The 11,661-nt window shown below is 40.6% G+C and overlaps 1 protein-coding gene across 1 annotated transcript; it reads left to right on the top strand.

The window, feature by feature from the left end:
- Nucleotides 1-203: 203 nt before the first annotated feature.
- On the top strand, nucleotides 204-1,178 carry LOC308494505 (melanoma-associated antigen 10-like; the record flags this gene model as incomplete). The annotated part of the gene is made up of 1 exon (XM_081042278.1): nucleotides 204-1,178. One exon carries the CDS (start codon nucleotides 204-206, stop codon nucleotides 1,176-1,178), a length of 975 nt encoding a protein of 324 aa, XP_080898404.1.
- Between the last annotated feature and the right edge of the window lie 10,483 nt (nucleotides 1,179-11,661).

Genomic DNA, 11,661 nt, shown 5'->3' with positions numbered 1-11,661 from the left:
AGGTTCTTAGTGGACAGGCTGCCCAGGAGAGGAGACGCTGTGAGGCCTGAGAGCAACTGTAAAGACACCTGTAAGTCGCCTTGGTCAGAGCCACCGAGGGTGTGTTTCTCAGCTGAGGCCACTCACACTCCCTCCCCCCCAGGTGTGGGTCCCCATCGCCCACCTCCTGCCCACACTCTTGTTGCCTCCTGACAGGAGTCGTCATGCCTGTGAATCAGATGAATGAGCTCGGCAACCTTGGGGAAGACCATCAGGACCCAAGAGAGCAGCAGGATCTGTTGGAGGAGCAGCCGTTCAGGGCTGAGGAGGAGGAATCCCCCTCCCCCTCCTACTTTATCTCTCCCTCCCCCTCTGTCCTGTTCCCTCACGGCCCAGTGGCTGCTGCTGTGGCACAGAGTCTTCCCCGCAGCTCTTGGGGGGCCTGTCGCTCCGCTTCTGCCATGGAAGCCATTCCATGGAGCCAGTCAGATGATGAGGGCTCCAGCAGCCAAGATGAGGAGGAGCCGAGCACCTCGGAGGTCCCGGAAAGGGTCAGTTACTCCCCGAGAAGCACCCGGCCTTTCAGCATGAACAAGCTCTTGGCTTACCTGCTCCTGAAGTACCGTGCAAAGCAGCCAACCACACAGGCGGAAATGCAGAGCATCATCCGAGACCATGAGGACCGCTTCCCCGAGCTCCTCAGACAAGCTTCGCTGTGTCTGCAGCTGCTCTTTGGCATTGATGTGAAGGAAGTGGACCCCAGCGACTACTCCTATGTCATGGTCACCTCCCTGGGCCTCACCTATGATGGGATGGGGAGTGATCGGCGCCACCTGCCCAAGACCGGCCTGCTGGTCATGTTCCTGGGTGTTATTGCTGTGGAGGGAGAATGTGCCCCTGAGGAGAGAGTGTGGAAGGCGCTGAATGACATGGGGCTGCATGACGGGGTGGAGCATTCCGTCTATGGGGAGCCCAGGGAGCTGATCACCAGGGTTTGGGTGCAGGAAGAGTATGTGGAGTATCGGCAGGTGGCCAACAGTGATCCTGCTCGTTATGAGTTCCTGTGGGGCCCCAGGGCCCACGCTGAAACCACCAAGGTGAAAGTCCTTGAGTTTTTGCTCAAGCACAGTACCACTGATGCCAGTTCATACCCATCCCTGTCCGAAGAGGCTGAGAACTCTGAGGAACAGAGGGCCTGAGCCACACTTGCATCCAGGCACATTTCAGGCCCACGCCCAGTAGCTTCTCTGGCTGGGCATGAAGTGAGGTCCATTCTTCACCCTGTGTTTGAGTAGAGAGCCCTCAGCGTTCTAGGTAGTGAGGGCCAGGGCAAGTTGGGGAACATGCGTGTAACATTTTTGGGCTCCTGTGGTGACATAGAAATTGATCTGTTTTCCTTTAGGGATTTCTCAAATGTTGTTCTTTTTTAATACAAGTTTTAATAAGCTTCAGCATCTAAGTTTGTGAATAATTTTGACCATACATGCGTTGTGCTAAGCAGTTCAAGAGTAAGAGCTGTGCTATTGAGTAACACAAATTGGGACACCTTCCATCCTAGTTGTGATCCCAAACTGGATCCCATGGCATTGGAGCAGGATTTCCTTGGAAATGTGAAAGAACTTAGCAGTACAATCGGTGGGTCATGAAATAGAGAAATAAAAGTGAAAGGTTGTAAACTCTTGCTTCTTATCCCTTCTTGCGTGTCATTCTGTGAAACATTATATGTGTATACCCTGAATTGCTTGGTTCATTCAAGAGTTGGAGAGATTTCATCAGAATAAAGAAGACCCCTGCTCAGTGGTTCACTCATCTCACAGACGTTCACTGAGCCTCTGTCCTCTGGAAGACCCTGTGTTAGTAGTGGGGACACTTGGATCAGCAGGACACACCCACACATAGAATGATAGGGTGGGAGCCCCAGTCCTATGAAGAAGGTGGTGAGGAGTCCCCTCATCCTAGAGAACAAGTGAAAGAAGGGGAGAGGCGGTGGGCCTCCAGGGGAGAGCACTCCAGTGTAAAAGGCCCGAGCCAGAGCTGTTTGGGGCTTTGGGAAACTGGTTCCCTGTGTGGGAGATGATTGTGATGAAGCTGGTGGTGGAAGCGGCCAGAGTGGGCAGATGGTGTGTCTTGGGCGTGAGAGGAAAACCTGGAAAGGAGAACTGCACTTAGCAGTCATTTGGGGGATAGTGGATAAACCAGAGAGCAATCCCCACCTGGGGCTGATAGGGAAGGGGGTCCCACACGCTTGTTCCAGTGCAGGTGAATACAGGGTACAAACTAGATGTTTCATACCCATCACCTGCACGGATTTCTGCAGAAATACAGTCATGTTCCTTTGAAGTGATGCCCAGAAGCCTCTAGACTGACACTCTTTTCCCTGGCCATGGAACACCAGCCACAATGCATTAAAGAGGATACTTTAATTACATTATCTTGTGTGTAATTTGTACAACTCTAAGCAAGGGCTAGATATTGGTGAGGGTGAATGAATGAAAATGATGCTTTGGAGGTAAGAGCAGCTGGGAGGGAGGGAAAAGGTTGGTCTTTGACTCAAATTCTAGGAGCTTTGAGTTATATCCTGCTGGGAAAGACTCCTCTACACTCAAATTAAATAATAGGTCCTCTAGGAGGGAAATTGTCCTGAGTTTTATTTGTGAAGCAGTATTTTTGGCTAATTTAATATTCTGTATAAATTAGCATTGCATAATCTCTGAGATCTGAGAAACAAAAACCAAATTTTCCAGAGTAGAGAGCAGTAGGGCTTCGGGGTAATATAATACTAGACATCACTGCCACTCACTAAAGTGGTAATGTACACCAGGCACTGTGCGAGTCACTTTACAAACACTTCACATTCTCCTGCAGTCCTACAGGACAGGGCTCATCAGACCCACTTACTTCACAGATGAAGAACCTGACGCTCATAGGACTGGTAATTTTCTCAAGGTCACGTGACTAGTAAGTGACAGGCCAAGTTCAACTGCAGCCTGTGCCCTGCCCAGGGCCACCTGGCATGAGTCACAAAGCAATTTTCAGATGGAAAGTGCCCTCTCTGGACTTGGAGGTGCCTCGAGAGGCCAAGCCACAAACTGAGGCAAGCTATTGCTGCTGTTGGGTTTAGAGCTGCTTAGCCAGCGGTATGGGATACATGAAGCCAGATGCTGCTTGTTTTTTATTTTTTGAACCATTGAGTGATTTTAGGAAAGTCTGCAGCATGAGCTAAGATAGGCTGTTTGTACAGAAAAGCCACGGGAAGTGGCTTAGGTGTGCCCAAAATTTGGGTGGGGCCTTGTCTCGGGGTATCACCAGGGTAGGGCAAACTGGGGAAGGAAGGAAAGGAGAATAATCCCTTTGTGAGTAAGAGGAAGTTACTGGAACTGATTGTGATTTTATTTCAAATACAGAAATTTGACTTAGAAGTGGTCTGAGGGTGCTATGAAAGGGAAACTGAGGATCTCTGACAAACAGAGATAACAGGAAAGTCAGAACTGGACAGTCAGCATAGACCTGGTTCTCTGAAGAGGACACTGCCCCCAAAATTGTGGAAAACACTACTGTTGGAGCAATAGCATCCTGCAGAGCACGCATCCTTACCTAAGACCCCATTTGCCTCCTTAGTACTATCTACACTGTGGAAAGACTTCAGGCATTAATGGCTGAGTTTTTCCACATCCCCTACCCAATCACTTTCTCCTGAAGGCCTCTTCTCTCCCTTATTCCAACAGCTAGACATGAGTCACCTCTAAATAATCAGAAACAAAGGCTGCAAATATAAGGTAGACTAGTAAGGAGGGGAGGAAAAAGCGATTTTCCGTCCAAGCAGCAGACAGAATGATTTAAATGCATATATTCCACTTTGAATATAAAGACACACAACAGCACTTGAGGAGAGGAGGAAAGGAAAAGATTAAGAAAGCAAGACACCCAGCTAGAAGGTGCATAGCCTCAGACCCATGTGGAATGATGACTGGCCCAACCCTCTCCCACCCCCATTCTTGTGTGATAACCTTCTCCCATCCCCTTCCAGCTTTACAATCCTCACTGCCTAGGGCGCTCTTAAAGCAAGCCCCAGACAATGAATCTGACACTTTGAGGAATGATGAGGATTGAAGGGAAAGTCTGGCCGTAATTACAGTACACTATAAAGAACCAGTTGAAATCACTCCCTGAGTAAATAGTAGCCTTGTTTTATAAAACAGGAAAGAAAGGAAGGGAAGAAGAAAGAAAGGCAGAAAAGTGAAAAAAGAAGGGAGGGAGGGTAGGAAGGAAAATAATTTTTTAAATCCATGAAGCAAATAATCGAAAAGGATGATTTTGAAGGGAGGTGGGTGGTCAGAAAGGAAGGGGAAGCAAAAAGAAGGTATTTGTTCAGCTCTCTCATCCATTTTTTTACTCAGTTTGTTCATTTTTCTTGTTGTTGAGTTTTAAGAGTTCTTTGTATATTTTGCATAACAGTCCTTTATCAAATATGTCTTTGCAAAGGTTTGCTCCCAGTCTATGGCTTGTCTTTTCGTTCTCTTGACAGTGTCTTTTGTAGGGCAGAAATGTCTAATTTTTTTTTTAGAATATTTTTTTATTAGTTTCAGGTGTACAAGACAAGGTAATACTTAGACGTTCATCATTTACAACCCTCACACTGTGAACCCCCCTCCCCCCATCCATTATCCCTCCGACCTCACACCCAGCCATCACATTATATATATAAAATTATAGTTGGCATTCATTAATGTTTAGCTTCCAGAAATGTCTAATTTTAATAATATAGAGCTTATCAAAGATTTCTGTCATGGATGGTGCCTTTGGTGTGGTATCTAAAGAGTTATCTCCAAATCCAAAGTCATCTAGATTTTCTCTTATGTTATCTTCTAGGAGTTTTATGCTCTTGTTATTTACATTTAGATCTATGATCCACTTTGAGTTAATTGTGGTGAAGGGTGTAAGGTCTGTGTCTAGATCTATTTTTGCATGTGTGTGTCCATTTTTCCCATCACCATTTGTTGAAGAGATTGTCTTTTCTTCATTGTATTGCCTTTGCTCCTTTGTCAAAGATCAATTGATTATATTTATGTAGGTCTATTTCTGGGCTCTCTGTTCTGTTCCATTTATCTATTTATTTATTCTTTCATCAATATCATATTGTCTTAATTGCTGTCACTCTATATATTTTGAAATCAGGTAGTGTCAGGTCTCCAGCTTTGTGCTTCTTCTTCAATATGGTGTTGACTATTCTGGATCTTTTTTCTCTCAATATAAACTTTAGAATCAGTTTTTGTCATATTCACATAATGACTTTCTGGGATTTTGATTGGAATTGCATCGACACTTCCATGGTGGAAAGTTCACAAACTTAATTGTCTGACCTTAGATCAAGTTGGGAAGAACTTACATCTTGACAATATTGAGTCTTCCTATCCATGAACATGGAACACCTCTCTGTTTTAGTTCTTTGATTTCATTTGTCAGAATTTTGTGGATTTTTTAAAATAGATTTATACCTATTTCATTTTTGGTGGTGCTGATGTAAATGGTATTGTTTTTCATTTCTAACTTCATGTTCATTGCTGGTATATAGGAAAGTGAATGACTTTTGCAACCTTGCTAAAATTGCTTATAAATTCCAGGATTGTTGTTGAATCTTTCATATTTTCAACATAGATGATCATTCATCTGTGAACAAAGAGTTTTATGTCTTCCTTCCCATTCTGTATATCTTTTACTTCCTTTTCTTGTCTTATTGCATTAGCTGGGAGTTCCAGTACAATGCTGAAAAGCAGTGGTGACAAGGGACATTATTTCCTGTTCCTGATCTTAGTGGGAAAATTTTGAGATTTTCACAATTTAGTATGATGAGTGGTAGGTTTGGGTAGAATTTTTGTCAAGTTGTGGAGATTCCCCTCTAGTTCTACTTTACTAAAAGGTTTTTTTGTTTTATCATGAATGGGTATTGGATTTTGTCAAATGCCTTTTCTGTATCTATTGATATAATCGTGTGATTTTCTTTTGTCTGTTGATGTGATGGATTACATTAATTGATTTCTGAATGTTGAACCAGTATTGTATACCTGGGATAAATCCCACTTGGTCATGGTGTATAATTCTTTTCGTACATTGTTGCATTTGATTTGTCAATGTTTTGTTGAGAATTTTCACATCTATGTTCATGAGAAATATTGGTTTTAGTTTTCTTTTCTTGTAATGACTTTGTCTATTGGTATTGATATTAAGGTAATGCTGACCTCGTAGAATAAGTTAGGAAGTATCCCCTTTGATTCTATCATATGAAAGAGATTGTAGAGAATTAGTATAATTTCTTCCTTAAATGTTTGGTAGAATTCACCAGTAAACCTCTCTGGGCCTGCTGCTTTCTGTTTTGGAAGGTTGTTGAATAATTGTAACAAATGTACTATGCGATGGGATGTGAATGGTAGGGGAACTTGTGCATGCATCAGAACTCTCAATACTTCCCACTTAATTTTACTGTGAACCTAAAACTTCTCTAAAAAATAAAGTCTATTTTTAAAAAGCAGTTTTACTCAACAGAGTATGCACATTTCTCAGTAATTCCAGTGATTAAACATTCTCACCAAATCTTTTATCTTTATTTTTTCAAAAGCTGTTTTTTTTCTGCAGAGAATACAATTTTTTTAAAAAAAAAGTTTTATTGGGGGTATATTTGGCATACAAAAAAACTCCATATGTAAATTTGATAAGTTTTGACACATGTATGTATCCAGAGAACCATCACCACAATAAAGATAGTGAATGCACTCATATTTATCATCCCCAAAGTTTTCTCAATAACCATTGTAATTTTTCCCATCCACCCTTCCCTACACCCACATTCTCAAGTAACCACTATTTTGCTTTCTGTCACAATAGATTGTTTTTCATTTTAACAGTTTTATATAATTAATTAGGTGTGGGACGCCTATATCACATGGTAGATATATGTTTAATGTTTTAAGAAACCACTAAACTGTTTTCAAAAATGGTTGTACCATTTTACATTCTTACCAGGTGTATAATGAGAGTTCAGGGTTCCACATCCTCACCAACACTTGCTATGGGTAGTCTTTACTATTTTAGACATTCTAATAGTTCTGTACTGGTATCTCATTGTGGTTCTGATTTGCATTTTCCTAATGACTAACAATGTTGAGCTTCTATTCATGTAAATATCTGCCATCTATATGTCTTCTGGAGAGATGTCTGAATTTTCTGCTCATTTTTTGTTGGATTGCTTTATTCCCTCTTATTGAGTATTGAGCATTCTTCACGTATTCTGGATATAAGAAATTTATGAGATATCTTACTTTAGAATATTTTATCCCAAGAAATTGTTGACTAACCAAAGACAATAAATATGTTTTTCTGTGTTTTTTTCTAGATTTATACATTTAGTTTTACATACAGGTCTATTATCCATTTTGAGTTACTCTTTTATATAATTTGAGATATGGATTGAAATTTGTTTTTTGCACATGGATATTCAATTGTTCCACACCCAATTGTTGAAAAGACAACTTCTCCCTTCTTCTCTAATCTTTCTTTGTATCTTTATCAAAAATCAGTTGTCTGTATGTGGGTATATGTTTGAGTCTATTTCTGCACTCTCTATTCTGTCCTAATGATTCTATCATTATGCCAATATCACATTGTACTGATTATTCCCACTTTTTAATGACTCTTAAAGTCAAGCAATGTAACCCCTCCATCTTTGTTTTCTTTTTTATATTTCTTTTAGCTACATAGGTCCTATCCATTTTCACATGAATGCCGGGATCAAACAGCCATCTATGTAAAAGTTATCTGGATTTTGGTTGGGATTGCATCAAACCTATCAATGAATTTGGAAATAATTAACATCTTAACAATACTGAGTGTTCCAACCCTTGAATAAGATATATATTTCTGTATAGTTAGGTCTCAATTAATTTATCTCTGCAATGTTTTTTAGTGTTCAGTGTACAGGTTGTCTACATATTTTTTACATTTATCTCTAAACATTTCATATTTTCTAAGGCTATTTTAAATTGCACTGTTGTTTATTTCAATTTCCAAATATTTATTTCTGTCATATAAAAATATGATTGATTTTTTTATATTGATAATGTATTCTGCAACCTTGCTAAACTCAATGATTAGTTCTAGAAGTATTTTTTTAGATTAATAGAATTTTCTGCACAAACTGTCCTGTGGTCTTTGAATTAAAACAATCTTACTCTTCTTTTTCATTTGGGAGGTCGTTTTTCCACTTGTTGCACTAGACAAAATTTCAAGTAAATGTTGAACAACTCCCCCCTCCACCCTACACTGTGATATCATTAGTCTTGGCTTTAGTTTCCTACATGCAAACATCCAGGACAACATCCGTATAGGAATATCTCCTTCATGGCCCCTACACTGTTAAAACCCAAGCCTGGGTACTACACCTATGGAGATGAACACAATCCCCAGATTTGAAACAAGACTAGGATATTCTGAGGAACAAGTTTATTAACTGAAGTCTTTCTTTTTCTCATGTTTCTCACTGTCTCTTTGATCAGGTTTTTATTCAAAATTAGCTGTGCAAAGCGATTTGACATTCATGGAATGAAATTTCAGTTTATGCCTTGGGATACTTTTCTTCTGTGGTGGGTTTCTTTTCTGTGGGCTTCTTCTCAGCTGCTGGTTTCTTGGTAGCTGCAGCCTTTTGTCCCACCAAAGGCTTCTTCTGTTTCATAATACTAACAGCCTTCTTTCCTGTCTTTCCTACTGCTGGCTGCTTGTCTGGAACCCCCTTCTCATCAGATTTGTCTTCTAGCGCTGCTGCTGCTTTATCCACCCAGTGCTTATGGTTCTTGGCCTGATGAAGAATGGTGTTCTGGCGCATGGTCTTTGCACATTTGTTTAGCTTCAATATGATTCTCAGGTTTTTCAGGGATTCTTCTTCAGGACTCTGCAATGAATCTTCTTGCATGGTGCTCGGGCAGCCCTTTGGATCTCTGGGCTTTTGAAGACTCTGCTCAGGTCTGTATGGAGCATCTTGTGCATAGGATGGTTTTAGTTACTTTTGAGGGAAGCAGCTTTATGCCAAGTGCCATACAAATCATCTAACTTGTGGAAAGTACTTTCAGTCCAAACACAGACATGGCCCGCATGGCCACCAGGAGCAAGTTGTAAAATGTTCAGTTTGCTTGTGTTTCACAGAGTAGATCTAGGGATGTTTCCGAAGGCTCTGATGATGCCATTGTCCTCATTACAGATGATGCAAGGTCCCCTGTGCTGGATACAATGATGGTTTCTCATTTTGCCCTTGCCAACTCTCATTTGCTGAGAGGCATAGGCCTTTTTGATTTATATGGGGGACTTCTGCATTGCTGGTGATATTCTATCTCTAAACTTGTGTGGTGGTTATATGGGTATTAACTACATAATCACTGCTAAATTGTGTACGAGGTCGGACAATGAAGTTCATGAACTCATCCCAGAAAAAGTACTACATACCTCACTGCTGAATATCACTATGCTCACCTTTGAAGTCCTCCCCTTGGGAAGCTGTGCACCGACGCCAGCGCCTAGTCCACCCTTCAAAGCAATTTTGGAACTCTGTCTGGAATGGCCATCAGAGCTGTCGTCGTATTACCCTTGATGTCCTGAATGTCATCAAAATGTCTTCCTTTCAATATTTCTTTTATCTTCCGGTAAAGAAAGAAGCCATTTGGGGCCAGACCAGGTGAGTAGGGAGGGTGTTCCAATACAGTGATTTGTTTCCTGGCTAAAAACTCCCTCACAGACAGTGCCACGTGAGCTGGTGCATTGTCGTGATGCAAGAGCCCTGAATGGTTGGTGAAAAGTTCAGGTTATCTAACTTTTTCAAGCGGCCTTTTCAACACTTCCAAACAGTAATCTTGGTGAAGTGTTTGTCCAGTTGGTACAAATTCACAATGAATAATCCCTCTGATATCAAAAAAGGTTAGCAACATCGGTGCAACAAGTTCACTAACTTAATTGTCAGACCTCATATATGCAGTTTTCTGTATGTATATTTCATATTTATAAAAAAAATATTTAAAACAGATATATTTAACAAAAGATTGGTATCCAGAATATCTAAGGAACTTCTATAAACTAACAAGAAAAAGACAACTTATTATAAAAATGGGCAAAATAAACAGGAGTTTCACATAAAAAGAAGCACAAATAGTCCATAGACATTTTAAAACAGCTTTATTGAGATAAAATTTGCATACCTTATAATTCATCCATTTAAAATGTACAATTCAATGTTTCCAGTCATGTATTTATTTACTTGTTAGTTATTCATTCTCTCTCTCTCTCTCTCTCACTCTCTCTCTCTCTCTTTCTCTCTCCCTCTCTCTCTCTCTCTCTCTCTCTCTCTCACACACACACACACACACACACACACACACACACACACACACACACCAGAGTATAAGATCCTTGAGGGCAGGGACTTGTCTTATTCATTTTCTGTGTCCTGATATCTAGAATGGTGCTTCAGAATAGCTGGCCCTCAATAAACATTTTTTAACTGAGTGGAGGTGGAGAGAAGTGAATTGGTTTGAGGAATTTCTAAGACGTGGAGATAGATGAAGTGTGGGGACTGAAGGAGAGGGATGTGTCATGGTTCTGAGATTTCTGGTTTGAGCTGTTCAGTGGTTGGTGATTTCAATGTTCTAGAACATTGGAGGCAGAGCAGGACTGAAGGCTCCAAATGACTGGAGAAGAATGGCATGTTGTAGTGAAAAGAGCACAGAGGTGGAAGGCAACAAAACTGAGTGAGAGTCCTGATTTTCCTATGTGACTCTGGTCAGGCCATCGCCCATTTCTGGGCCTTCTTTTTGTTTTGTGATGTGGTAGATTTGTGCTATACAATTTCTTGGTTTTGACATACAGATTTTGCTACATATTTCAGGACATATAGAATTGGATCACAGAGATCTGTTACATTGAGTCCATACCCCTTAATTGGCCTCCAGCTGGTAGTACAAAACTGTCAGTAACATCACAGCTTCACTCAGGGATCTCTAGGATTTCCAGAGTGTGGTGCACAGGGGCTTGCAAGCAAGTCTCTCACCTACACTCAGCCTGGAACACAAGGTATGTTCTTCCTTTGCCATTCCTGTCCCCACTGTGCACTTTTGTGTCCAGGGAAGCCTGTGATGATGGGTTCATCAAAGGTGCTTACATACAGAGGGTGGCAAAAAAATGTATACACATTTTCAGAAAGAAAAAAAAGGTATTAATATATACCCATCACAAAAGATGAATACAAGTCACGTGTGACTTCTGCAATGACAAGAGGTGCTCCAAGTGGTGACCATCAGTGTCCAAACACTTCTGATGACGGCGAGCTACTGCTTGAGCCATTTTGACTAAAGTGTTAACATCTCTTAAAACGTGTAGACATTTTTTGGCGCCCCCGGTATTTATAAATTCATATTTATATAAATTATGATTCTAATATATTATAAATTATATTTATAAATTTACTTAAAACATACTTGTGCTATTATAAATTAAATTAAATATATTTGTAATGTATTTTATATTCATATATATAAAACAACAAAAACAATGATGGCTATGACAATAACTGTCATGATGAAGAAAACTTTTAATCTGAGAAGAACAGAAACAAGGCAAAATAACTGGACAACAATAACATGAGATGGGAAC

Source organism: Rhinolophus hipposideros, assembly GCF_964194185.1.
Source record: "Rhinolophus hipposideros genome assembly, chromosome: X".
In the NCBI taxonomy this organism is placed as follows: Eukaryota; Metazoa; Chordata; class Mammalia; order Chiroptera; family Rhinolophidae; genus Rhinolophus; species Rhinolophus hipposideros.
The sequence above is the reverse complement of the archived record's forward strand: the minus strand, read 5'-3'. Positions and strand labels throughout refer to the sequence as shown.